At 40.8% G+C, this 27,675-nt stretch overlaps 4 protein-coding genes across 5 annotated transcripts; 3 read left to right on the top strand and 1 right to left on the bottom strand.

The window, feature by feature from the left end:
- Positions 1-1,851: 1,851 nt before the first annotated feature.
- Positions 1,852-9,366, top strand: hcls1 (hematopoietic cell-specific Lyn substrate 1). Of its 2 annotated transcripts, none has more exons than XM_085375924.1 (15): positions 1,852-1,935; positions 2,041-2,114; positions 2,733-2,856; positions 3,002-3,112; positions 4,094-4,148; positions 4,236-4,346; positions 4,433-4,543; positions 4,619-4,729; positions 4,814-4,869; positions 6,111-6,180; positions 6,312-6,472; positions 6,545-6,706; positions 8,452-8,614; positions 8,698-8,766; positions 8,971-9,366. In XM_085375924.1, the coding sequence occupies exons 1-15, from the start codon at positions 1,852-1,854 to the stop codon at positions 9,105-9,107; spliced, it is 1,599 nt and encodes a 532-aa protein (XP_085232050.1). In that variant the 3' UTR covers positions 9,108-9,366. The 2 variants fall into 2 exon arrangements, with proteins under 2 accessions (XP_085232050.1, XP_085232049.1); XM_085375923.1 differs by having other exon boundaries at positions 6,312-6,463; positions 6,542-6,706.
- Positions 9,367-10,848: 1,482 nt separating this feature from the next.
- On the bottom strand, positions 10,849-12,884 carry llph (LLP homolog, long-term synaptic facilitation factor). The gene is made up of 3 exons (XM_085376158.1): positions 12,800-12,884; positions 11,492-11,719; positions 10,849-11,358 (listed from the first exon to the last, which is right to left on the bottom strand). The coding sequence occupies exons 2-3, from the start codon at positions 11,706-11,708 to the stop codon at positions 11,195-11,197; spliced, it is 381 nt and encodes a 126-aa protein (XP_085232284.1). The 5' UTR covers positions 11,709-11,719; positions 12,800-12,884; the 3' UTR covers positions 10,849-11,194.
- Positions 12,885-13,012: 128 nt separating this feature from the next.
- Positions 13,013-15,703, top strand: pex26 (peroxisomal biogenesis factor 26). Its single transcript, XM_085376361.1, has 5 exons — positions 13,013-13,278; positions 13,360-13,497; positions 14,923-15,248; positions 15,350-15,490; positions 15,591-15,703. The coding sequence occupies exons 1-5, from the start codon at positions 13,106-13,108 to the stop codon at positions 15,701-15,703; spliced, it is 891 nt and encodes a 296-aa protein (XP_085232487.1). The 5' UTR covers positions 13,013-13,105.
- Positions 15,704-19,057: 3,354 nt separating this feature from the next.
- Positions 19,058-26,572, top strand: usp18 (ubiquitin specific peptidase 18). Its single transcript, XM_085376257.1, has 10 exons — positions 19,058-19,203; positions 20,956-21,052; positions 21,171-21,313; positions 21,391-21,470; positions 21,560-21,694; positions 22,131-22,226; positions 22,541-22,702; positions 22,783-22,914; positions 23,085-23,128; positions 26,108-26,572. The coding sequence occupies exons 2-10, from the start codon at positions 20,958-20,960 to the stop codon at positions 26,178-26,180; spliced, it is 960 nt and encodes a 319-aa protein (XP_085232383.1). The 5' UTR covers positions 19,058-19,203; positions 20,956-20,957; the 3' UTR covers positions 26,181-26,572.
- Positions 26,573-27,675: the final 1,103 nt, after the last annotated feature.

Here is a 27,675-nt window from a genome sequence, read left to right on the forward strand (position 1 = left end):
GCTGCCGATTACCTGGATCAGGTGTGCTTTGCCAATAAGAAGCTACAAGGGCAGGTTAGTTGGAAAACAAGCAGGACAGCGACCATTGAGGCCTGTAATTCGACACCTGTGAGCTAAGATGAGCTTGAATGATGGTGGCATACCTCCTGTTACACTGACTCACTGCACCATCTTGTGGTTCTCGGTGGTATTACACGAGAATACAGCCCAGTCTTAATGCGCCGTTCACGCTCACATCTGCACAATGACACTTAGAAATCTTGCAAATAAGGTCACAGCTTTTGTTTCTTGACATTGTTTTTGTAGATTTAGTTTATTTTAGGTGTTTGACTCACTTTAAAACTGGTTTTATTACTTTTACTATGTAGGAGCGTTTTCGTTTGCTGACGTTATATAGGGAGGTGCACCAGGATGCATTGCTTGCTTTTTGGTAACGGGATTGATTATTTTTCCCGAATACTTTAGGACCTACCCTCCCATTTCGCACCAGTGGCCCTCTGAGATTGGTTTTGACAAGCAGAAACTGCAAACGCTTTTAACCAACCCCATTTTTATTATTGAGGCATAGACAGACTCCAAAAGTGAGTGCTCATTATCATTTTTCCCAGCTGTTTTAAGTTGTGTAAGCCCCCAAATGTTGCAACTGCACCACAGCAGCTGGTCTGTAATCAGTCTACTTAAATCGGTCTTAAACTGCTATAGCTTGGAAAACATAAGAGGAGATTTTTATGACCTGAAACTGTTTAAGAGCGCATGTCTGGTGGACTTTCTTTGATTTCGGACGGTACTTGAATGCAGCACTTCACTATCTATATATATTTTTAAATCCCTACAATTAATTTAAACGCTTATATATGAAAAATAAAAGAAAACGGCCACGCTGCTGTCAGGTATGAACTCTTAAATCCCCAGGGCAGACAGGGGCGACACTTGTGCAGGTATTTTCACCAAAGCGCGCTCACGTGTGCTAGATCCGCGTTCACTCCTCGCCCGTTAGAGTGCGGCGACTCGTGCAAAGACCCCGCAGGACCGCTTACTGTTGCACATTATTCATCTAAACACGGGCAAACTGCGCAACAACTGAAAGGTAAAGATCTTATATTTGTATTCAAAGTGAAGCCACTAACAAGCCAGCGTCTAACTTTCCTCTGTTAATATTTCCGTTAAATTAAGGAAGTAGATGTAAGCAGTCGCAGTTTAAAGTGCTGCACAGTGAAACGTTAGTAGCGACAAATGTGACTTAACAGCCTCATGTTTTCAGATGCGAAGCATTTGAATGACATAAAAGTGATTAAATAATACGGGAATAACCTATTTTCTGCTTTTAACTCAGTGTTTACCTGAACTGTGTGTCCAATATTAAAAATAACAAGCCCAGCATTACTGAGACTGTCATTACTAGCCTAGAATTACCATTTATGGCAATAAAAGTGGCATAAAAATATAATTAAAGATAAATTGTAGCCAGCTACTGAAAAAGACTTCATTTTTATTAGATTATCTGCTTCCCTCACGACATAAAATCTCTCATTTCCACCTTATTAAAGATGATTTTAACATATGCAGTGCATAATGTTCTTAAATAATATATTATAATGCAGCTTTTTCAGTGTTTTAGTTACATGTTTTATAAGAAAAGTGTATGTTCTTTTTGGGGAAATGAACCATCACGTTCAGAATAACTTCCTTTTTGAGACTTGAGCAGAGTTTGGTCAGAGCTTGTGGTTGTGCGTTAGTTTATTTTTAGTGATCACCTAAACAGAGAATAATCATTTTAATGCACGAAGGGGTCGTTGATCTTTATTGCATCTGTCCTTTGTGGCTCACTGTGTTTTAATCTCCCACCCCCAGATGTGGAAGTCAGTGGTGGGCCACAATGTGAGCATGAAGGTGGCTGGAGAGGGGGATGACTGGGAGACGGACCCTGACTTTGAGGTACTGTGTACTTCCTGGAGTGAGCGTCACTGTAGGGAGGGTTGGGTAGACACCTCTGTGTCAATCATTTCTGATTTTGTGTTTATGTGTGTGTGTGTTTTTTAGAATGACGTGTCAGAGCAGGAGCAGAGGTGGGGGGCCAAAACCATCGAGGGCTCAGGACGTAAAGAACACATCAGGTGAAAAGACGTGCAGCCTGTTCCTGGAAATATTATTTTTATAGTGCACGTAGATGAGTTCAGGACACAGTGGGTGCTGTGCAGCAACAGGAAGAGGAAGTGAGAGCACAGCGTAAGCTGTCAGGCCGCGAGTCTTTCCTAATATGGATAATGTATGATGATGGTGATGTTGACAACTCTTTGACAGTGATATTTAAACCTCTGCTGACCGGGTGGGACAGATTTTGTATCAATTGTGGCTTATTCAGGGTCAATAATTCACTCATTAATGAATATTTGGTAACCTTCAAAGTTGCTGTGGATCCTCATCAAGCAGAAAACTTAATTAATCTTCTAAGAGAGTGTTGTGGTTAGTTAGACAGACACATGACCCACCCTATTGGGAAAACCCGCCCATTAGCAGTATCCGTGTACTCAGAGCTTCTGAGCATTTGTGACCTTGAATTTGTGACTCGTAAGAGATTTTAATATTGGAACAGATTAAGAGTAAGCAGCAGAGGAACAACTACTATACTAACAGTTTAAAATTACCATGATGAGTGTATGAGTGTTAGTGATTGAGTTCGCAATAGCATGAACTCCGTCTGTTTCACTATTCATGTGTTTTGGCCCCTGCAGTGTTGCAGAGCTCAGAAACAAGGTCACTGAGGAGCATGAGAAAGTGAAGCAGAAGGAGAACATTCCCAAAGCATCGTACGGATATGGAGGGAAGTTTGGAGTGGAGACGGATCGAATGGACAAGGTTAACACGTTTTTCTCATTGAAATCGGAATTATGGTGATATGCTTCTATCATTTACTGCGACTCCTTTTTACCCTCGACTCTGTGCCCACCATTTCTTTAAACGGTGTCCTTTTTGTTTGAACGGATGTGTCTCTGCTGTCCAGGTGGCTCTGGGTAGCGACTATGTAGCAGAGGTGGAGAAGCACTCTTCCCAGAAAGATGCAGCGAAAGGGTTCGGAGGGAAATATGGTGTTCAGAAGGACCGCGTGGACAAGGTGAGAAGACAAGCAGACTCTTTCACAATAGGCAACAATAAGTAAAAGGGAGCACACTGCACCCACATTAACATCTTTTCTTTGATATTCTGTAACTCAGATGTGATTTAAATGACATGATGAGGTCTCCGTCTCTGCTGTGTTTCTGTCTGCTGCTCTATGCCATCAAACAACAGGATTCATTCAATTCAATTTTATTTATATAGCGCCAAATCACAACAACAGTTGCCCTAAAGGGCTTTAATTATAAGGTAAAGACATTACAATAATACAAAGAAAAAAAAGAAAATCACTACATTCATATGACCCACTGTGAGCACGTGCTTTGGTGACAGTGGGAAGGAAGAACTCCCTTTTAATTGGAACAAACCTCCAGTAGAGACTGGCTCATGGAGGGGCGGCCATCTGCTGTGAACGGTACAGTTAAAACTGGGATCTATTATACTTTCCATTGTTTCTATTATACCTACATATACTGGTGGATACTCCTTTTAAACATGGTCAAAGTTAGCCAATCAGAAGCTGACTTTAAAGGAAAGGGAAAGGGATCAATGATAGCCTGTTTTTATGACAAATAGAGAAATGAGACTCAGTTTTTATGGGAAGAGAGCTCCAGCAGAGGCAGGTTCAGTGAGGGGCAGCCATCTGTTGTTGGGGTGTGAGGGGAAGGAGAGGAGAGGACATGGAGTAGTGACATATAAATGCATCGGTAGTGGAAAAGAAGAGCTCAGTTCATCATGGGAAGTCCTGTAGCATCCCCAGCTTTACAGCATCTGTGGGTGAGGCTTCAGTGTCACCTGATCCAGCTCTATTTATTAGCTTTGTCAAAAAGAAAAGTTTGAACCCCAATCTTAAAAGTAGAGAGAGTGTCTGTCTCCTTAATCCACACTGGGAGCCTGTTCCACAGCTGATGTTTCTTCAGTAAGAAAAGTTCCACACATACGATGCTTAATCTTTATTATGATTTCAATCTTTGTGCAGTCTGCCGTCGGCTTTGAATACAAAGGAGAAGTGCAACAGCATGGATCTCAGAAAGGTACGTCCACTGTCCTACATCTGTCATTCACTATTCTCCTATCAGAAGTTTGTCTAAATCTTACATTCTTATAACTCACTGCTTTAGATTACTCAAAGGGATTTGGAGGAAAGTACGGTGTCGAGAAAGACAAAGTGGACAAGGCGGCTTTGGGGTACGACTACAAGAGTCAGACTGAGAAGCATCAGTCTCAGAAAGGTGAGTTCAGGTTGTAGCAACTGTCTCTTTTTATATTATGTGCTTTATATTTGCTTTTTTATGCATTTGAAATTTATGTTCACCAGACTACGCTAAGGGATTTGGAGGGAAATACGGGGTGGAGAAGGAGAAGGTAGACAAAGCTGCCGTGGGGTATGACTATAAAGGAGAAACAGAGAAGCATCAGTCGCAGAAAGGTGAGTTAAAATTGCAGCTTTTGCAGGTTCGGCCACCGTTTTTTTCATGACACTTGATTGCTTTATTCTGTGCAGATTACTCAAAGGGATTTGGAGGAAAATTTGGTGTTGAGAAGGAGAAAGTCGACAAAGCTGCGTTGGGGTACGATTACAAAGCTGAGACGGAGAAACATCAGTCACAAAAAGGTTAGAGGAGAGAGCCACGGATGTGTTATTTACAGGAACAGACTTCCTGTATTCATCACACTGATGAAGTGCTTCTGTGTTCAGATTATTCAGCAGGTTTCGGTGGCCGGTATGGCGTACAGGCAGACCGCATGGATAAGGTCAGCATCAAGGATGAAATTCTGTATTATTGTCTTTGGATTCATTGTTTAATCTGGAATAAAATGGAAAGTAGCCATAACATCTGGGGAATAATTAATACTTTGGAAAAAGTGAGGCACACATGCTAAATGTTGGAATTAACATCGATTATTTCTGTTTTCATTTTCATAAAATGAACTTAAAAATGTTTTAATACCTACCTAAAACCTTAAAGCCATTCTCCACCACTGTACATCTTATTCTTAGCCTGAATAGTCTGCTTGTTCTGTATAACCAGAATAAACATTCTTATTTATGAGACCAATGCTGGTCTGTTCCCATCTTACTCACTGATTTGACTTACTGTCAAAAAGGTAAAGGATGTTATTGTATTCACACAGTGGTGGATCTAGAAAATTTTACATGGGGGGCAAAGGAAGGGCAAGAGGTCTAGGGTGGCACATACCTCTTCAGTGAAGTATGTAAAAATACCTTATATGTAGTTGGGCCAGTTGCCCCCTTTGCCCCCCTGTAGATCCGCCCTTGTCTTTACAGCCCAGCCTGTTTCATATTGAGATGGTGACTGTTTGGGTCTTCTTCCAGACCTTTGCAAAGTGGTGACATATCTAAATAACTTGTACTTAGACGCAACTGAACTGATGTCTTGTCATGTTCAAAGTCACTGTAGAACCTTTGGCACAACTTGTTAAAAGATTTAAGTGAGTGGGCCTGAACCTTACTACACCCCCATCTGGCCTGAGGCGACACTGACAGTTACCGATGCTTTATTGTATAATTTTTTTGTATATGTTGTTGCTGTGTAACCACTGTTGATTCTTAGCCAAGGAACTTCTGCAAAAAAAGATTTTTAATCTTAAGCAAAAGCATTAAAAAAAAACAAAAAACCATCAAACATCTTGCTTCTTGGGACTTTGATCACATTTTTAGCTCCACTTATTTTGTGGTTTAGCCCGAGTATCAGAGGTCCCCAGTAACAGATTGGCCCAGATGTGCCCACATCATCAGCTGAAATAAGGCTGTTTCATAGCCTGTACATCATCCTGACCTGACAGGAACAGACAAGCAGCAGATTGTCAAACCTCCAGCTTTTAATTTTTAATTTTGATTTATTTCCTGCCAGTCAGTTAATCGCCTGCTTGAGTATTCTTGCAGCTGTAACCGTCATTATTGAAACATGATATCTGTAGTGACAATTCAAACTTCTGAAAAATAATTCTTTCTTTCTATTATTAACCTCTAGAGTGCAGCAGGCTTCACAGACATGGACTCCCCGACCTCTGCATATAAAAAGACACAGCCAGTAGAGGCTTGTAAGTTCATTTGTTTCTCCAACATAATCACTCACACTCTGCCATCTGTCTGGCAAGCAATTAAATCCACAACTGTTCAATGGTTTCCATGATGCACTGCATTCATATTCACTTTGGATTTTATTATGCAGCGAGTGCAGGTGCAGGGAAACTGAAAGCACGCTTTGAGAATATGGCCAAGGCTTCTGATGAGGAGAACAGGAAGAAAGCAGAAGAAGAGAGAGCGAGGAGGCAAGCCAGAGAGAGCCGAGAGCGAGAGGAGGCCAAACGCAGACAGCAGCAGGTACGCTGCGCTGCAAAAATGTAAAGAGCTACAAGGTGAGCTGTTTTCAGCTCACGTGATTGATGTTCTTTCTTTTAGGAGGAAGAAAGAAGAAGAGAGGAGGAATCTCAAGTACCACCAGGTCATCATGTTGATCCAGAGGACGATATGCCAACACCAGAAATCCACCGTCGCACTCCAGAGATTCAGAAAGAGCCGGAGCCGGAGCTGGAGCCAGAGCCAGAGCTGGAGCCGGAGCCGGTGGTGAGAAACACATATGAAAAATCAGATGTACCAAATAACAACTCGTGTTTAAAACATGGGACTCATATTCACCCATCTTTCCTCCAGCATGCACATATTTATATATATTTATATGTTTTTGTATATATAGGTATACATATACCTATATATGCAAAAAACTTGAATTTTACTATGTTTATTTATCGGATAAAATAAGTTAAATGTCACCGTTATTATAACAGCAGGGGTGTCCAAATTCAGAGGCTGCATCCACCTGAGGACCCGGGCTTCGTGGTCCTCAGGTGCCGGGCAACCGGAAATGAGCGATGGTGAAGGTCTAGCCTTCAGAATTACGTCACGAGCTCTCTCGGTGCAGTGAAACTCTGCCGTCTGCTCCTTGCTGTCTAAAATATAACCAGACGCTGGCGTAAATTCTCTACCATCTCACATTTCTGTTTAATCACTTTTCTGTTTGACATTTATTCAGCTGTGTGAAAACCCCGGAGGAACCCTCCCGAGGGATTAATAAAGTTTTATTTAATCTAATCTAATCTAATAACTTTAATCTCAGCCAAACCCATTTACTCACGAACAAATAAATCACTGAAAAAGGCCACACAATGTTTAAGTTATCTAAGTGACTTATATATCATGTTTAACCTGAGTAGCAAAAGGCCGCGGGGGTTTGAAAACGATATGCCGGGAGTTTGTTGTTCTCGCCGGCTCAGATATTTGAAGTTTACACAGCTACATTCTCGCCTGAAAATATGTTAAAAGTTTATTTTGCGACCCAGAAAGATTAATAAGAGTAATATTAAAACTAAGTGGCTGCAGTAGTAGTAGCCATTGTTGGAAACTGGCATTGGCTGGGCCAGTCTGGGATATGGTTTTTCAATTTTGTTGTCCGGATGGAAAATCGGGAGAAATTCGGGAGAATGGTGGCTCCGGGAGATTTTCGGGAGGGGCACTGAAATTCGGGATCCTCCTGGAAAAATCAGGGGGGTTGGCATGTATGCCAATCCATGACTGATAGTGTTTGGTTGTGTGCATTGTGATTTATTCAGGTATGCAGGTATTTCAGATACTGTTCATCTGCTGTAGATAGTTGTTTAGATCTGCCACTTCTTTTCTTTTGCCCTCCACATTTCCAGTTTCCTCAAATTTGTAAGGACACATACTATCACATACATATACTGCACACCATACTATCAAGATATTCTGTGTTTTTAGCTAACAGCTCTTTGGGAATCAACCTTATTGGTACAAAGATACTATTCAAGTCTGTCAGACTGTCAGACTGTCGTATCGTTGGAATTTTTCATAAATTCATTAAAGAAATGGAGACAAATTATGTGTTTTTGTGACAAATGTGTTTTTAGGCAAAGTCACCATTTAAAACCGGTTCTTTCTTAAGTTGTCTTTTACGTGTAGACACCTAATTGGTGAGTTGGGTGCTTTTTTTATCCTTGGACAATTCACAGGTCAGTAGTAACATAATTCTGCAGAATGTTTTTGGTTTGTGGATGTGGAAAAGCAGAAAGAAAATAGGTCCCATGTGAAAATGTTTACAGCAGACTTTGAGGCTATTAGTTTTTTTTTAACAAAAAAGACAAAACCATGTGGTGCAAAATGCTGTAAGAAGAGAGACATCTTCACAGCTGGTATCTCCAAAACTCAGCAACTAACCTAAGTCTCTGAAACGGGTTCCTTTCTAATGATCCTCACCTGTGATGCTTAACTACAAATCATCTAACTTCACTTTTCAGGAGGAACCAGAATACGAGGAGCCCCCGGCCTTGCCACCACGCTTGGACGATTTTGAGGAACCGGGCGCCCCTCCTCTGCCTGAAAGGTCAATAGATGTGGATGATGATGATGGAGAGTATGAAGACATCGGTCATCCCCCACCTCCTCCTCCTCAGCGTAAAGGTCTGCCTCTAAGCAAAGCCGTGAGTTAATCAGGACCCCTTTCGTGGCTACTGATCATTAATCTCGCATATTTTATCTCCCAGCTGACGAGAACGACTATGAAGACCTGACATGTGGCCAGAAGGCAATAGCGATTTATGACTATATTGGAGGTAAGACTCTCCATTTTCTGTTTCAGATGTTCTGTTTCATTGTGGAATAGCTGATCTGGGCTACTTTGGTTTGCCTTGTTTACATACTGAAAGGGGATCCTGAGCACAGGTGTTCCTTTGGCGCTGTGACACAAGTGCTTTTGTTTGTATTTATTTTTCCTTTTAATGTGAGCATAAATCCTTTGCTTTTCTTTTTTCACGCAGAGGCCGATGACGAGATCTCCTTCAATCCAGACGACATAATCTACAACATAGAGATGATTGACGAGGGCTGGTGGAAGGGACAGTGTCACGGACGTACCGGTCTGTTCCCGGCCGCTTACGTTCAGCTGATCGAGTGAGCAACACGCTCCCAAAGTCTATTTTTGCACAAGCTTCACTTAAACAAACTTCAATATTGTTGAACAGGAGGAGGAATTTGTATTTAACAATCAAATCAGAGCAAATTTTTAAAATCAGTTGATTTGTGTAATATTTCGCTTTGAATGTGCCGACTGAAAAAGCATCAGGCCAAACCTGATCAGGAGCAAACGTGTACACCTCTGCAAGGAACTGATGGTATAGGACCTTATTCTTCATTTCTTTCACTGGATTTTTATTTTACCAATGTAATCACAGTTATGACCAGAAATGGCTCTGCTATTCTAATAAAAGCTTCCTGGTAACCTGTGCTTTGTCTTTCCTCTGATGCGGTTACAGTGACCTGAAAACACTTATGTGGAGCACCAGCTGATCATTTTAGCCATCGCCATCTTGGTGTTTGGACACAGTGATGAGCGAGGTGATGATTAATCCTTAAACATGTAACGACTCTGCAGCAGGCGCGATTTCTTGCGCACTTAAACAATGCATGTTCATTGGTATAACACCATGTTTGTGTTAGTATTACAAAAAAGGGAAGAGTTATCTAGTGTGGGAAAGAAAATACTTAATATGTATTTTACTGTGAAACAGTAGCTTCAAAGCTATGCAGGCCAAGTCATCTTCTCTATGCACAGCCACAAACCATAATGGCTGGAGAACATCTGTTTCATTATTCTACCCGTGTTTACAAAATTAAATTATAAGAAGCCAACATTGATAACATTTGGCAGTCTAACAAATGGTAAAAGTAGAAAACCCTCACAAAAACATTAGGCCAGTATCACGTTAACTATGGCTAAGGACCGGCATTAAACAGGTCACTTTATTGTGCAGCGGTTCAGGCAATTACCTGACAGGTGAAAGATCCTGGTTCACTTTATTTTATTTTTTTAATTTAAGACCTATAACTGGGGAGACACAGGTCTGGCCTTTTATGATATACCTCCATAGCATCCACTGCTACACAGATGTAGCAAAAACAAATCACCAGATGATAGACATAGCCTATGATGCACATTTTAAGAAATGTTAAAGTTTTTCTTTTCAATATATTGTACGAGCCGGACCTTCTTGTAATTTTTTAAAGTGCTCTTGACCTGCTTCATAGTTTTGGACTTTGGCTGCTTTTTTTTAAACTCAGTTTTAGCCCAGTCATTGTACCCGACCAATTTAGAGGAATGTTTGTTTGATTGTTGAAACACTTAACACTGACCTATGAATCATTCAAGTGTAACCCCCCACACACACACACACACACAACTCAAGATTTATGTGTATACACATAACAGACAACTTAGCAATGAACTAATTTTAAGTTGTGTTTACTAGTCTGTCACCAAAAACATCATTTATTGTCATTTCTTTAGTTGAATGTATGAAAAACGGCAAAGATAACACAGGGTGAAGGGCTTGAAATAGGAGTTTTGTACCAACGAGGTGATTGTCGGCATATCTCGGCATGTTGTGCATGCAGTGTGTCCATAAAAAGAGGAAACCGGACAAGTACACGATAAAAGAGGCACCATCACATCTGCATCCACCATGCACTTTTGCACAGTACTGGAATTGTAAAGAATGTGCGTAATGAATTAAAGTTATGACAGACAACAATTGAAATTATAAATCATATTAAAATACTAATAATTCTGTTTTTTTGACACACCTTCAGGGGCCACTGGAGGTGGGCAAGAGTTGCACGATGTCAAGAAAATGAAAAGAACAAGTGAACAGAATAAATCATAGGACAGATTTTTTTAATGGGAGTTTAGAGACTTAACTTGCGGCAGAGAATACACGTGCACCACTCACATTTCTGCAGACACACTACACACACGTTTTCCGTCCTCTGATCTCAAGTCAGAGAGGGTTTTGCTGTTCCATGAGAACAAACCAGTTTCTGCAGTGAACTTCTGTACGATCTCAGGCTCTGTGGCAAAGCCCGGAAATCTTCAAATCCACCAGACACAATGAAATTTAATTAAGAAACAACAATTATCACGAAAGGATGCTGTGTTTCAGCTTCCAGAGTCTTTAAGCTAGAATTACGGTCTTCCCGTTTAGTGGTTTACCAGGCAACATTCTTCTTCTTCTTTCCCTTGCCACCTTTCTTTCCCAATCGTTTGCCCCTCATTTTCTTGGCCTGCCGCTGGCTCATCCACGCCGGATACTGTCCATGTTCATCCAGAAGAGTTTTCTTGTTGCGCTTGCTGTCCATGTCCATCTTGCCATCTGAAACACAGACACACAGACACGCACACATGATACGATACACGTGACACAGAAAAAGGTGTGACATCACCTCGTAATTAAAAAAAACCAAACAAACTATAAAGTCTGCTGACTGTGGTGCTCACTGTCTTACCATCAGGCTCTGCCTCCTCCATGTTAACGTCGGCCTGCTTCTTTATCTTCTCAGCTGGCACCACTGTGGCGATCTCCTGCATGTCGGTCATGGCGACTTCTCCTTTCTTATCGAGGGTCAGAGCTTGTTTCAGACGATTCAGCTCCTTTGGAGCGTTCTTCTTCCTCTTCTCTGCCCGCATCTTTCGCTTAAATTTACTCCGAAGGCTTTTTGCCATTTTTAAAGATGCTGCGAAGACATTAACAAATCACCAGTCAAGCAAACTTGGGTTCACGAATTTTTAGGACTTTCACATGTATCCTTACACCACACAACAGTGAAAACAAGAGAAGACAAATGGATGGTCTGAGGCGACATGTCTCGCCAATGACTGCCGATTTCTTCCACACTGCCTGAGCTGAAGCCCGGGATTCAGGAGGATGTTTGGATTTTAATTAATTTATGATTTACTTTTAAGAACCTCAAGACGATGTATATTATTTAAATATGACATGCATTTGTGTAGGTAGGTAGAATAAAAAAATCCATTTATAACGTATTTTTTAAGTAATACTACTAACAAAAAAAAAAAAAAAACAGAATGAAAATAAACTGCAACATCTTTACAAACTAACTAATAAAGTTAAGTAAACCTGGGGGAGAGAAGTCTAAATAAAACTGATTACGCATTCAGACTGTCTTCTTCTACAACTCTATAAACATTGAGCTGGTCTCTAGTACCCAACACTAATATTAAAAATATTATAAATCCCAGCAGATCAGCATCTTCTTAAACACTCAGACCAACAACTATGCCGTATTCAAACTCGCCTACATCACCTTTCTTTCACATTTCACTAAATCCACCAAGTTGCTGCCGCGTGATTGGCTGAATCGTAAACAGATGTATCTTACAAAGTGGCCGACAAGTGCAGTACTACAATTTTCCTTCCATGATTAATAACGTAAACCTAAAGATTTTATAGGCAAGTTAGGATTAGCGAATCCACCGAGCTGTTAAATCTCAATAAAACGGGAATGAGCAGCTTCGGTGATAAACTTTAACGTTTGGTCTGTTGAACATTTACAGCACTGACAACAACATCATCATCATCATCATCACCCACCCCCCTCCAACAAGAAATGGTAAAATGCTGTTAATTCCGTTTAGTTACACGATACTGGCCGTCACAATAAGCCTAGCAAGTTAGCTACCCAACTCCTAGTGAGGCACCAGTCTTAAAAACACATAAAAATAGCCTCTTTCCCTCATTAAACTCATACAGGTGTGATCATTAATCCACTATATAACATACAAGTGTGACTTACTTTTCACAGAAGCAGCAGATGAGCTTTTTGACGCTTAAACTGTGTGAACAACACACTCTTCTACTCCGCACACGTGTTTAGAAGCTTGGGAAAAAATGTATCACGTGCTTTGGAAAGAGCTGCAATATGATTGGCTGCCTCGGACATTCTGAAGACTGTGGCGTCTGATTGGACAGTGGGCTAATACCAGGAAGCTAAACGGAAGGTAAACAAACCGTTGTGGAGAATTTCGTGCTTAGCTGCAAGCTAAAGTGCTTTAAACCCTTTGAGTGTTTGTTGGGTTTGTTTTAAGTTCATCCGGGAGTCATGAACAGCTTCCAGGCCGCCAGCCCTCCGCTCTCTGCTGCTGTGACCCAGATGTTCAACACTCTGGAGTCGGCTGCAGAACAAATGATGGTGCACAGAGACTTCCAAGCAGCTTTTGACACATGTCTCAGTGGTCTGGAGAGTCTCGCCGGCCTGGAGCCCGAGGACAGCAGGTGAGGGTCCTGAAGCTTCACGCACATGTTTAACTGGAAGCTTGGATTTTTGTGTTATAACAGAAACATCTGTTCCTGCAGATGTGCAGAGCTCAAGGCTGGTTTCTGCATCTTAGGGATTCAGGCTCTGGCTGAGCTCAATCAGTGGCGTGATGTCCTCTGCTGGGTTCTGCAACAGTATGAGCAGGAGAAAATACCAGCGAAGATCATGCAGATGTGGTGAGGAAAGAGTTTTATTGTTATTATTATTATTATTACACACTGATCTATTGATCCCCAGCCTTTGGGCAGGTGGACGCAATATGAAATAAAGTATAAAATACAAATCGTATTACAGTTCAAATATGCAAATTCTCCAAGACATGTTTTTTCAATCAGCACATTTGATCCGTCATTAATTATATAATTAATCATGAATTAAAAATGAAAATAAAATGTAATTACAAATAACAGAAATATTCAAATATGACAAACTTACTAATAACGACGTTTAAAAATAAAACTTTTAAAAGACATGAACAATTCACTGTTTTTTACTGACTGATCTCAATTTAGATTAAGAGGGTACATAGTCACAGTTTCACTCAAACAGTATAAAGTCTCTCAGATGCTGAATTTCAAAAGAATAGCTGTTTGAAATCACTTATAGGAGCTGTGTTTTTCTGCTTCATTCTGAGTGCTATTATAATCAAACCTTATATTAATGACTTCAGCCTTTTGTGATAAAGAAATGTTGTTGTAGTAAATAAAAGACATCTGTCATCACAATTATTTAGGCTTAAATGAATAAATGTGTAAAATGACAGAGCGAGTTCTGCTAGCTCATTGCCCAGACTGTCCCATAAATAGAAAACTAGAAGTTTTGACTTGATGAGCCATATTTTTTTACCCAATGAGGTCACATTTGTAAAAGCCCACACTATTGTACAAAGTGTAAGAAAAAAAATGAACTTTTATTTATTACTCAATTGCTTTGATGAGGTCTGAATGGCTATGGAAGAGGTCTTTATCTGTAGGAAAAACTATAAAGTCTGTGAAGTCCAAAGTGTATGCCCTCCAAAGCTCTTCAGCAGGCAAAATTGGAGACTATAATCCCAAATCTATTATGTCAGTGGGTAGGTCCAATGAAAAACGGTTGGCTTTTTGAAATATTTGGACAACGACTGGAAATGGGTGATAAACTCAAAAAAATCCTACATAAAAGTGCCTTGTTCTAGTAACGAAACAGACATTTATCACGCCTTCATATCCATAAATTTGGAGCCAAGCTTCCCAGATACTGTGCCAATACTTAGGAACGCCATGTTTCCTACTTAAACCTCTGACTTCTGGGACTGATGGTGATATGTGTGGTGCCATCATTCTCAGAATTAAAGATTGAAGGACAAGAATGCAGGACACCCAAAATAACTTATTTCTGCTAAAAGGTGTGATGTGTTTGTCTGTGTTTTACAAAGAATTGAAAGATATACTTGACCACCACAGTGGATTTTAAGTCAGATGAACAAGATTTGACTCATGTCTAGACTTTAAGCTTTAACATAAGGGGTTTAGAAAAGTATTGCATTAACTATTTAGGATTTTATTTCTTTAAAAACTTCAGTAAAATACTAACTAATGTGATTTTGTGTCTCATTTTGGCAGTATACTTCTTTACTCCAAGGTGGGTGAGCCTGCTGTAATGCAGGAGGTGACCAGAGCCTGGTTACACTACCCATCCAACAGCAGGGCAACTAGCTTCGGGACGGTGGCAGAGCTGTACCTGCTGCATGTCCTTGTGCCGCTGGGAGAGGCAGACGAGGCTCGGGAGCTGGTCACAGGCGAGGTTTTTAGCAGCGCCTTCACAGAAGAACACAGACAGACAGCGCTGGATATCATAGAAGAAAAAGAGCGACAAAATCAAGACCCTCCTCTAAATCCCAGGATGAGTGGAAGCTCTGACGTCACCGAACATCCTGTCTCATCCCAAGGTCTGACACTTCAGCCTCAACCCTTATGAGATGCATTACACCAAGCGGCCTAAAAAAGACTGAAACTGTTAACTGTTTGTGATTTTGCTTTTGTTCTGCAGGTACTTTAGTCCATAAACTTGAGGCTGTGATCAGGTTTTTATACCGAAAACTCCTGATGATTGGCTCCGGCTCATTCCCTTTCCGGAGAATCTTTCTGACTGCCATCCTCCTCTACATGCTCTTTTTTCGGATGGATCCAGGTTGGGTGAAACCTTAGTTCTGCTGGTACATCATCATCTTTTAGAAGTTAAAATAAAAGTGACTATAAATGCGTTTCTGTTGTGCTTTTTTTACCTGCAGCTCTCCCGTCTGCGTTCATGTGGATTTCTAAACTTCTGCAGCTGCTCAAACAGATGTGGAACGCCATGTTTGCACCGTATTATCAGGCAGTCACTCAGAGCAAAGGACTGTAGAGGACTGAATATGCTTGGTCTATCATTTTAAATGAATTCTCTAAGGACTGTTTGTAAGACAACATGGATGATATTCACGTCAGATCTATAAAACATTTAAAGTACTCATTCCAGGAAAACTTGCATTTTTTTTAAGCTGCAGACTCTTCAGCTCACATGACACAGCTTCCCATGAATTCTGCCCAGCTCCTCACTAATACATCCTTTGTTTGTCCATCTCAAAGCAACACATGAGTCATCAAGAGTCTGATGTGTTTTTTTTCCATTCCTTTTTTAAGTCTAGGAAGTGACTCACTGTTCTGGTTCAGAGTACCTAGAATGATGAATAGGGGTAAGAAAACAGTTGCAGTCAGTGTATCACTGTAGGAATATGAAATTTGTTAAATGATTATAACAATAGTTATAATAGCCGGTTTAAGTTTTGTGTACTGCAATGTGCTGAGGTCCTGTGGCTGCAAAACAAGCCTAAACCATGACCCCTCTGCCACTGTGCATGACACGAGGTATTTGTCCTGATATGCTGTATCTGGTTTTCAACAAACGTGGTGCTCTGCATTACAGCCAAACATTGCCACTTTGGTCTCGTCTCTCCAAAGGACATTTCTAGAAGTGTTGCATTTGACATGCTAACTGAGGTCGGTAGAGTCTGGGATGTAGTTGTTTGCACGTCCAAGATCATGCACTGGGTGTGGAATTTGCTGGGACGTTTACTCCTGAGAAGACTGGCGACTGCTTTGAATGTTTTCCAGTTGTGAATAATTGTTCTCACTGCAAAATGATGGACTTCAGATTGTTTGGAAATGACCCTGTAACCTTTCTCAGATCGATGGGAAGCCGCAGTTACTTTTTTAACTCGTTCCTCCACAATTACGACATTTGACAACAACGTTAATGGGTGTGAAAGGTGGACAGAGATGACGTTTTTCCTCCTTGGCGCTGTGTTAAGACACCGGAATGCTCCATTCCAGCAAACCTCAGCTTTTATAGAAGTGGTCATGATCAATTAATCAAGTGCATTATCAACATGTTACCCTTTTAATTCAAATGGAAGCTGTCAGATTGTAATTAGTTTTTCACAGGATTGGATCTCAAGAAAATGTACTTTCAATGTCAAAGTGAAGATATCTGTTGTGCATATAAGTGTCCCTGTGACTGTTCTTATGTATTATTTTATTGATAATTCTCATAAATGAACCTTAAATTTTTATAGGTTAATCAATTTTGAATAATAATTTTGAATTATATGTGGATGTGACAGTGTGTGTAATAGGGCAGAATCCATTCACCTTGTTTTTTTATTAATTTTTTTTTAATGGATGGATGGGTAGTTAAGTAACCGATTACTTAACATGCTGTCAAGCCTTTCCAAAAGTATCATTAGTAAAAATTTAAACAGGGAAAAACAAACTTTTTTATAATCCTATATTCCTGTTGTGAAAATTTGAATTTAATTTCAAATTCAAATCAAATCAAATTCAAATTTTATTTGTCACACACACACACACACACACACACACACACACACACACACACACACACACACACAACCATACACAGTATGACATGGGGGTGAAATGCTTGTAGCTGTACAATGCCCGACCATTAAATGACAGAAAAAAAGTTTTACAATATTTACAATTTACAGGTTACTACAAAATTTACAAATTAACTTAGGAATTTACAGTAAAGAATGTGCAAATAGCAGAAGAGATTATAAAGATTATAAATTATAGGATTATAGGAAATGTGTGGTGGTGCGTGTGGTGATGTGATGTGTGTGAGAGTCCAGTCCTACACCTGGTTCAGGGCCCGAATAGCCTGGGGGAAGAAGCTCCTCCTCATTCTCTCTGTTTTGGCCTTAAGGGGGAGCGGAAGCGCTTCCCAGACCTCAACAGTGAGAAGAGTCCATTGTTGGGATGGGAGAGGTCCATCATAATCTTCCTAGCTTTGGACTTGCACCGCTTGGTGTAGAGGAAGAAGAGACGCTGACGGGCTTTCTTAACCAGGGTGTTGATGTGGCAGGACCATGACAGGTCCTGAGTGATGTGGACACCCAGGTATCGGAAACTGTCCACTCTCTCCACTGGCGTGCCACTGATGATGAGGGGTTTGTAATTCCTCGCCTGCTTTGTAGTGAAGTCCACGATCAGCTCCTTAGTCTTGCTGATGTTTAGGAGGTTATTCTCCTGGCACCAGGTCTCCAGGTTCCTAATCTCCTCCAGGTAGGCCGTCTCGATGTTGTCGGAGATCAGGCCCACAACAGCAGTGTCGTCAGCAAACTTGACAATGGAGGTGGTGTCTGATGTGGCTACACAGTCATAAGTGTACAGTGAGTACAGCAGGGGGCTTAAAACACAGCCCTGAGGCGCTCCAGTGCTGAGTGAGATGGAGGGGGAGACTTGTTTTCCCACCCTCACTGATTGGGGTCTGTCTGTGAGGAACTTGAGGATCCACTGACACAGTGATGAGCTGAGTTCTAGATCCGTCAACTTGGTGAAAAGCTTAGAGGGAATTATTGTGTTGAATGCTGAACTGTAGTCCACGAACAGCATCCTAACATAATTCCCTCTGCCAGTGTCCAGGTGACTCAGGGATGTGTGGAGCAGGTGAGATATGGCATCGTCTGTGGAACGATTAGTCCGGTAAGCAAACTGAAGTGAGTCGATGGTGGCAGGAAGTGAAGAAGTGAAGTGAAGAATTTATGTGAAGATCTATTAAATGTAATCTTATGCAGCACTGTTAAGCAGTTTTAAATCTAAAACTGATTTAAATGTTTAAGTTGTTTTCTGAAAGCTTACAAGTAGCGAAAAAAGTGAAAGAGTAAATAAAAGTGTTCAGGTAAACGTACATGTCCCTGAAGTTTAGAAAAAGTGGCGCTGCAGGAAATTTAGAATATATTATCTGTAATTCATAAAGTTCTGCATGCATGTAAAAAAAATTAGGGGCCTTTTTTTTTAAAAAAAAAGTGGAAGTCACATTAGTTTAATCACATTTTTAAAGTGGGGCTGGGGTCACTCATTGCCCCCCTCTTTGGACACGCCCCTGGGTACAGGTGAGAAGTATTATTATAAAGTTGCACACAGTGGAAATACTTAAGTATTCGAGTACAGAGTACTGCCTGTGACTGTGGAGATAATCTGGACGCGTGTGTCACCAATTCTGCAATTCTGTGTAGCTAATAAGCGCCGACGTGATCGCCGTAACATGTCGACGTCATAGTTCCAGCCGGTTTGCGCATGACAGTTTGTGAGTTTCGTTTCCAGCAAAGCGAAGAGAAAGCTGTAAAATGAAACTGCTGCTGGGAACTGTTTCTGTGGCGCTGATGTTTACAGTGGGGTGAAGTACAACAAACGCTCGACCCTCTGTTGGTTTAGTGACCGTCCTGAGACCCTGAAGAAGAGCAGAAGGCTGCACTGATGTCTACTGGGATCTGCCATTTCTTTTCTAGACTTACTCTGGAGAATCACTTATATAGTAAGTGGATCATTCTCAACCCGATGGTGATGTTTTTATATTATTTCCTGTTTGCTTGAGAACTATAAATACTAGTTTAAAGGTCCTACTTCAGCGAAATGCACGAGATGCTTGTTAAATACGATTAAAGCTCCTCAACGATTCGTAGACGCACTCGTTATTAATTTCACAGTAAATAAAAACGGAACAATTTTGAAGTCAAGTTTTATTCACAGATAGGAAAAATTATTTTAGTCAGTTAACTTTCTAAAGCTGTAGTGCTTTTTCGGTCATGAACAATCATGAGTAATGTAGTGCACAGTGTGCCAAAAATGCGCTCACAGCCACTTTGTTAGGTACACCTTGGTGGCGCTGGAATCTTTCCTCACATGACAGCATCGCACATTTGCTCCAAATCTGTTGGCTTTGCATCCATAATGGGAATCTGTTCCACCACATCCCAAAGGTGCTCTACTGGATTAAGAACTGGTGACCGTGGAGGCCATTTGAGTAGGCTACAGTGAACTCATCGTCACGTTCAAGAAACCAGTTTGAGATGATTTGAGCTTTGCGACATGGTGCGTTAACCTGCCCGAGGCAGGTATCAGAAGATGGGTTCACGGTTGTCATTAAGAGATGGACATGGTCAGCAACAACACTCAGGTAGGCTGTGGATTTAAATGATGCTCAGCTGGTGCTATAGGGCCAAAGACAATACCCCCCACATTACTCCCTCTCCACCAGCAGCCTGAACTGTTGATACAGGGCAGGCAGGAAAAGCCATGCTTTCACGCAGCAGAAATCAAGACTCATCTGACTAGAAAACGTTTTTCCAGTTATGTATTGTCCAATTTTGGTGAAGCGTGTGAAGTATAGCCTCAGTTTCATTTTGGTTACCTAATTTTAGTGAATATTTGAGTTGCTGTTTCTACTCTTCTAATCGGCTTGAAGCAGTCTGGTCGTTCTCTTATGACCTCTGACATCAAACTTTACAGTGTAAACTCTAGGGATGGCCGTGTGGGAAAATCCCAGTATATCAGCAGTTTCTGAAACACTCAGACTAACAACCATGCCATGTTAAAAGTCACTAAAATCACCTTTGTTTCCCACTCTGTAACTCTGTTTCAACTTCAGCAGGTCGACTCGACCACGTCTACATGTCTAAATGCTCTGAGCTGCCGACATGTAATTGGCTGATCAGATATATGAATTAACATGCAGTTGAAAAGGTGTACCTAATAAAGTGTCTGGTGACTGTATAATCTAATCATTTACTGGCTGATCTGTTTAAACTATGCTAATAGTCATATAACTGATCATATTCATGTTCATATTTACTCATATTTATCATACTGGGTTGTTAAGGAGGTGGTAATGCTGTTTAACAAACCTTTAAAGGATTTCTGCACCTCAAAAGAACTCTTTAAGCCTCATAAATTTATGACTGATTCATAAATGCTCTTTTGTCTGTTGTTGCATTTGACCTTCAGGTCAGGCATATTTCAGTGACACAGAAACCAAAATACTGACCGTGAGTCTGTGTGAAGTGAAGTCAACTTGCTCCACATCTGCTCAACACGGGGCCTAAAACTAATAAACCGAACAAGCCTCATGCTCTGTGATCTCTAAAACCATGATTTGCTATTTTAATAGAATATATATCAAAAATGCGGGGTTCTCCACAGCTGACTGTGCTTTTCCATTTTTATTTATTTTCACACATGCACACACCCGCTGGTGCTCTGGTGGGTTGATTCACGGTGTCACAGGCTGCTATTTAACCCTTGTTACTCTTACAGGGATGAGAGGCCTCTCCAACTATTGTCTATCATGCTGTGTGAACAGCTTGCTGCAGACTTTCTCTGCTACCTGGGAAATAGCAGAACTGCTAGAAAGGTACTCACACGAATTACTACAGCTGCTTTCATCTTGACTCAGTGATGTTGTAGTGCCACTTACTGTGGAAATCCTAAGGCTGTTTACAATATTAACAAGCTTTTATGAATTTTAAAAGGTGGGATGTAGCTGGTGCGAGAGGAGATGCTCGTAATGTCGCGCTGCATCTAAAGAGAGTTCTTGAGGCCATGCGGGGTGACCTCCCTCAGCTCGCTCCACATCGTGACTTCCTCCACTGTCTGGACCGAAACCACTTTCGACGTAAGAGCCATGCTTTTGCAGAGAAAATACCTCCTGCCGATGTGTCTTATTTCACACCTTCTAATGATGCTTTACAGTTAATGTGCAGCATGATGCAGATGAGGTGTTCCTCTCGATTCTCAACTTCATTCACCAGCAGATGGACAACAGAGTTCTGGTTGGACTGCGATCAAACTACTCTAATATTATTCATTTCTGCATGTGTTATCTGCAACAGTGTTTGTTTGCATTTGCCCTCTCTGAAAGGCTGGGGAAATTCAGGATCTGTACAAGATTTCAGTGGAGACACACCTGCAGTGTTTAAAGTGCAACTCCATCCAAACTGAAACCAGCTACATGCTCAGCCTGCCGCTTTATGTAAAGGAGGACGACAACTCTCTTGTGGGTCTTCTTCTTCTTTTGTTTAAGAATACTAAAACTGTTGGGAAACACACTATCTCTGTTTGTTATTTTTTCCCTTTTATTGGAGGCCGTATCTTAAAATCTCAAATTTTTACAGTTTATTGAAGCCAAAGATTTTAGCCAATCCTGATCCAATCATATGGGTGTAATAAAATACAGCATTTTCGACTGGGAAGTATTACATGGAGGGGGAGATTTTATAAATCCACACAACACAAGTGTAAAGAGGGAGAAAATGCACAAGTTTATTAGGATTACAAAAATCAGAGTCACCAGCAAATAGTCCAGCACAGAACCACTCATAAAAGATCAAATGAATGACATATGACTTGTTAGGTTACAAACCTTAGCTGTATTGCATTGTCACTGTTTATTTTACTCACTATTTATTTTGTTACGTTTGTCATATTTTCAGGAGGGCTGCATGAACTCTTTCTTTGAGCATCAGGAGCTCAAGGGCATAAACTCCTGCTTTTGTGCACACTGTGGAACTAAGAACCCATCCAGACAGGTGAGACTCGGGTTTAAATCGCCCTCCAACACATTGAAAAGGCTCTGATGAAATCAATTACAAGATATGTGAATGTGTCATTAATCTGTATTCTATCGTGTCAGCTCAAACAATCATTGTGAAATCTAATTGCTTGTTGTATAACAAATCTGTGTGTATCTATTTTTCTTCATTGCTTCAATCTAATAAAAATATCTTTGAGGAAAGAAAAACTTATTTAAAGGGCTGAGTGGGATGAGTGGACGAGAGTGGGTGGGTGAAACATATTTGCCAGCATAATCATGAACTCACATTCACTCATTTGTTTTGTTCAGGGTGTCAAACTCCTCTCACTGCCTCGTATCTTGTGCATGAACCTGAAGCGATTTCGGAACAGCCGCGGTTCCACACACAAACTTGACTGCAGGGTTCCTTTCCCAGAAACCTTTGATTTCTCCCAGAGTCTCCAAGATGTGTTCTCCGAAAACTTTGCACAGGTACGTCTGAATTCTTTTTTACGTGAATATTGCATCTTTTGCTTGTGAATACTCTGATTATTTATTTGTTTTTCTTCCAGAATGAGTGCAGGTACACCTTGTACGCAGTGGTCGTGCACTCTGGTTATGCAATGTTTGGGCACTATACTGCTTACGTCCGCCACAGGGAGAACAAGTGCTGGTACTATGCAGATGATAGCCACGTACAGCAGGTACATCGGATCTAAAAAATAATTACAAATAATCGCAGTATACAGTTTGATGTGAAAGTATCTGCAGATATCAAAGGGAGAGAGGGATGTAACTTTTTCACCCTCTGTGCTTTTTATTGAATTGCCAATTTCTGATGAATTTTCTGTCTGATTCTCATTCAAATCCACAGACCTCCTGGGAAGAAGTGCAGAGAACATATGGAGGACGACACAGGTAAAATGCCCAGTTTCTGACTGGGGTCATGAAGTCCTCTCACACATTTTACACTCATAAACATGAAGCTGTCTACAGCAGCTGGAAATGGCTCATCAAAGCTTAATGAGGACACATTTTAACCTAGTCAGTCTGATTCTGGTCTGAATATCTGGAGCAAGGAGGTAGTAAGACTTTGAAAACATTAGATTTTTTGCCATCCTGTCACCAGCTACTTAGTACATAAATAATAGACTGTACATAAATGACCGAATGACACCGAAGCACCTTAAATCTGTTTTATTTTGACTCACCTGGTTGCAAAAAGACTTCAGAAACGCTTTCCTGGAGACATTAGTGCTACTTTCTACTTTACTGAATAAAACAGGCTGTTGGTTAAGTTATGATCCGCATTAGAGTCACAGTAAAGGCCTGCTTTATTTTAACAGGCTGTTGCCATATGACTGTGTGGTTTCTCAGTTTTTCAGTCAGATCCACCCTCAAAATGCCAAGATGACGATGGCGAAGGCTGAACAAACATCCCAGTAGCTTCTTTCAACTTTTTATATATGGCACAGACGTGAGAGTGATATCAAAAGTCTCATCTAACTCACGACTGTGTCAAAATGTCAGTGTGTTGTTCTTAAAGAGGAAAGTGTGGAGAGACCACAGGCTGAAGGATGTAGCCACGATGAGGTCAGACATTTCAACGCATCATTTTCAGCATTTCGCTAGTCGTGGTCTTAGTTTTTGGGAAAAATGCGTCACTGAGGTGTGGATCGGACGTGATGTCTAGTTTTAGAATTAGAAGTCTTTTATCGTATGTTTTTGTGTGTAAATAAATTACATGGCTGCACTTACAGATGCAAAGAGAAAAAAACAAATAGTCATTTGCACAGTAAATAAAAAAAGAAGGAATGAGTTCAGTGACCAAAAATGTAAGACACTGCTCGCTGAGTTGGCTTATATTACACAGAAGGGAAATTATTGCAGGAGTGGAAGTTGCTTCAGAGTCGGCCTTTCTTTGATTTGAGGGATCTGTAACGCCTACTAAAGGGCAAGAGGTTGTACAGCTGAGAGCCAGGAGGATGTGATGGTTTTTAAAAAAATGTTTCTGAAGGTTCCTCCTCTCTGCACAAGCAGTGTCCACACAGAAAGGTTTAATTCTTCAGCTGGTGGATTCAAACCAAGACCTGTTTCCTGTGAGGTGACAGAGCTAACCAGACAGTGCGTGCCGCAGAATTAACACTATACAAAACCCCCCCAAAAAACAACCTTTAGTTTTTAGTCTTCCACTTTTTCCAAGGATATTCATCTATTATTATCAGAGCACCTACATTTAGTTTGCAGGAAGAACCTGCAGCAGTCCATCTATTTATAACCGTCCCATTTCCTCTAGTTTATATGTCCTTCCATCCCCTGCAGTTGAAGAGCAAAAGTCACTTTTTCTGTTGATCACATTGAATTTGCTATATTTATGAAAAGACATCTTCTGAAGCTACCATTAAGCTTTCTTTGTTTGTTTGTTTACCTGCAGCCATGGCGATCTTTAATAGTTGTGCATCATCATTTTTTTTCTTTTATCTCTTTTAAGAAAAAATGACAAATCTGCCCATAAACGTCCTTTCTGTCCAGTTCAAAGGACACAGTTTTGAAATTATTTAGTTCTTAGTTTGTTGTGTTACTCCAAAATGGCATTATACCTGTTAAGCTGTATCGTTTAGGCCTAGTTCACCTAGCCTCATATGTCAAACTGGCAGCTGCGTCGTTAAATACTTTACACTTTTGGGTCCTTTTGGTCCAGATGAATCGGGATATGTGCTTATCCCTCTCCCTGATATTCCCTGTTTAGTTGGGACCTCTACTGGAAGGTCACACATCATCATAGCGCCATCATTTTTCTCAAAAATAAGGCCCGAGGGCCAGAATCGGCCTGGCAAAGACTCCCACTGGACAGTTTTAGAAAATGTGAAGGAGGATGTACATTTCAGAATTTTAACTGTATTTTCACAAATTTTACAATTTTTCCTACTGAAAAAGAACTAAATGAAAAAGTATCCTCGGTGAATTAACGCAAACTTTCTGTTTCATAATTACAGGACAGTGTGAGCAATGAGCTACCAGAACTGATAGTACTGACAGATTTATTTCATGTCTTTATCACATAGAAAAATTGAGGAAATACTGTTGGAATTGCACCTCTTTTTCTTATATTGAGATATTTCAGGGATTAACTGGCTAATTAAACTTTTTTACACTGACAGTAAGGGCAGGTTCACTTCTCCGACACACTTAAGATCAATGTGGGCTGTAAAATGACACCGACAACCCTGCTCTTCTGCATCCAGAAGAGTCGCCCCTGCTGACTGTTAGAAAGAATGCAACTATGAGGTGCTTAGTGACTTCACCATTCATGTTTCCTACAGTTAAAATAGTTCAGAGAAATATGAAGGAGATCTGTTCAGAGAATTCTCTGCATTCGGGCTCTCACCTTCAAAAACTCCCTGTAAAACAACAGCCATGCCTAGAGCAAGGAGTAACCAAACATGTGACTCCCATTTTATCACACTTTAACTGGCTTCCACTTCTTTTCAGAGTTAAATCAGAGATTTTAATAATAACATTTAAAGCCCCATTTGCTTGACTCCTGCTGACATAATGGAGCTTTCATCTTTCTCCTTGCAGAAGGAGCTTTAGATTTTTAGACAAAGTCTTATTCTCTGCTCCGTGGTCTTGATTAAAGAGGTGATTGTGTTTTTCGCCACGAACACTCTCAAACTTTTGAACCCCTAAACAGAGGAAATCCGTCATGTCTGTCATGTTGTCTTGTCTTTGAACAACAAGCTGGTTTCTGGAAAACACCTGGAAGTTTTAGTTTCACTTTTCCTGTCATGTGAATTGAAAATGCCATCATGGTTTCCTTTTCTTCCTTCCTTATTTATGTTGCCGTTTGCTATATAAGAATACTTCATTGTTTTCTTTCTTCTTCTTTTGTTGCAGTAGAACGGCGTACATGTTAATGTACAGAAGAGATTCAGAAGAATGGAGGCCACGGCCTGAACTTTCTGGCTGAGTGGATGGGTGCAAAGAAATCAGGGGACATGGTGCAATAAAATATGGAATGCATTGATTTTATGGAAGTATTTCATGGGAATTTCTGACCTTTTTCCACAATGTGAAAGGTTTTATAGTCTATATTTTTTCCTGATCTCACTGAGCTCAACCAGCAAATGAATTTCTCTTAACCAGTAGGTGGCGTTGAAGACTTTATACAGGAAAGGGTTTTCCATCTCAGACCACACACACTGTGAACACACTCACTGGTACTGGGGGGTTGGTCTGAAGTGACTGCTTAGCTGAGATATTTGCTGTTTGGGGAAATACCTGCATTGAGATCTGGTGTGCATTTTCCTGATATAGCTGTTTATGAGTCATTCTTGAAGAACACTCGATGCATTTTTTTCTCATTTGGGTGACACAATCATCTTTTATTTTATGTATTCTGTCTATTTAACCACTATTAAAACTATGCTTGGGTATTAAACCTCCCATTATGTTATGTATTTAATGCTCCAAACCATATATATATATACATACATACATACATACATACATACATACATACATACATATGTGTGTGCGTGTGTGTATGTGAATTACCTGAGAGGACCAAAAACATTGCAGTTGCAGCCAGTGCTTGGTATAACTGAGCCACTAAAATTCCCATTGTGTTGGCCAAGAGGTGGTTGGGGGGGGGTTGACCGTGTGAAACAGTGCCTATGTGCTGCAGAGCTCTGACAGAATGGAACATGTCTACACGGTGCCAGAGGCAGCAGGCTTCATGCTTAGTCATCTCGATGGTTTCTGCATACAGGGTATACGTTCTCCTACTTGCAGCACACACCCCGGGGACAGGTCTTGAGTTGAGTCAGTGTCACAGATATGGTCAGCCGTTTATTGCTGCATTTGTGAGATCCGTATGACTCTTCCTCTGACTAAAGTGCAAAATCACCTTTAGAAATCCCGCCGCCGCAGATGATTAAAATGAGCTGAAAACATCAGCTACTTATATTTACAAGCATCACCGTGCAGGGTTTGTGTTAATCTGTTGCACAATGCCAGTGTCGGAAGAAGAACTCAGATCAGTAATTTATTGAGCTATAAATGCACCGAGTGATAAACTCAAAGAGTATTAGCCGCTGGCAAGAAATGCTTCCAGATGTGTAAATAAGGCGTCTGTTTGCTGATCAGATTGAAATGGGGTTTGTCTTTGTTGTATCCATGTCCCTCAAGTAGTCATGAATCATCACTTTATCATGTTGGGGGGGATTTGTGCGCCCTAGAGCAGAAGCTCAAGGGACCAGTTTACCCTGTCCAGGATGTGGTTGCTAGGGTCCCACCCTGGAGCCAGGCCTGGGGTAGGGGTTTGACGTCTTGTGAATTGGGCTTCTCTGCTGTGACTGCTGACCCCATAAACAAAATGGATTTATAATCTTGTGATAAATATAAAATGCAGTCGTATGATGAAGATCTCAGTTCTGTAGCTCCTCCTGCAGAACCTATTTAAC

This window comes from Diplotaxodon limnothrissa, linkage group LG17 (genome assembly GCF_057381915.1).
Source record: "Diplotaxodon limnothrissa isolate DT_005_m linkage group LG17, D_limnothrissa_male_GT1.1, whole genome shotgun sequence".
NCBI classification, from domain to species: domain Eukaryota; kingdom Metazoa; phylum Chordata; class Actinopteri; order Cichliformes; family Cichlidae; genus Diplotaxodon; species Diplotaxodon limnothrissa.

Bases quoted from the DNA above. Each gene is read 5' to 3' on its own strand.
- hcls1 (XM_085375924.1), top strand. From the start codon at position 1,852: ATGTGGAAGTCAGTGGTGGGCCACAATGTGAGCATGAAGGTGGCTGGA. The intron at 2,115-2,732 runs GTGAAAAGACGT...TGGCCCCTGCAG, and splicing joins GGACGTAAAGAACACATCAG to TGTTGCAGAGCTCAGAAACA. The intron at 8,767-8,970 runs GTAAGACTCTCC...TTTTTCACGCAG, and splicing joins GATTTATGACTATATTGGAG to AGGCCGATGACGAGATCTCC.
- llph (XM_085376158.1), bottom strand. From the start codon at position 11,708: ATGGCAAAAAGCCTTCGGAGTAAATTTAAGCGAAAGATGCGGGCAGAG. The intron at 11,359-11,491 runs GTAAGACAGTGA...TCTGTGTTTCAG, and splicing joins GGAGGAGGCAGAGCCTGATG to ATGGCAAGATGGACATGGAC.
- pex26 (XM_085376361.1), top strand. From the start codon at position 13,106: ATGAACAGCTTCCAGGCCGCCAGCCCTCCGCTCTCTGCTGCTGTGACC. The intron at 13,498-14,922 runs GTGAGGAAAGAG...TCATTTTGGCAG, and splicing joins GCGAAGATCATGCAGATGTG to TATACTTCTTTACTCCAAGG. The intron at 15,491-15,590 runs GTTGGGTGAAAC...TTTTACCTGCAG, and splicing joins CTTTTTTCGGATGGATCCAG to CTCTCCCGTCTGCGTTCATG.
- usp18 (XM_085376257.1), top strand. From the start codon at position 20,958: ATGAGAGGCCTCTCCAACTATTGTCTATCATGCTGTGTGAACAGCTTG. The intron at 21,695-22,130 runs GTGGGTCTTCTT...TCATATTTTCAG, and splicing joins AGGAGGACGACAACTCTCTT to GAGGGCTGCATGAACTCTTT. The intron at 22,915-23,084 runs GTACATCGGATC...TCAAATCCACAG, and splicing joins ATGATAGCCACGTACAGCAG to ACCTCCTGGGAAGAAGTGCA.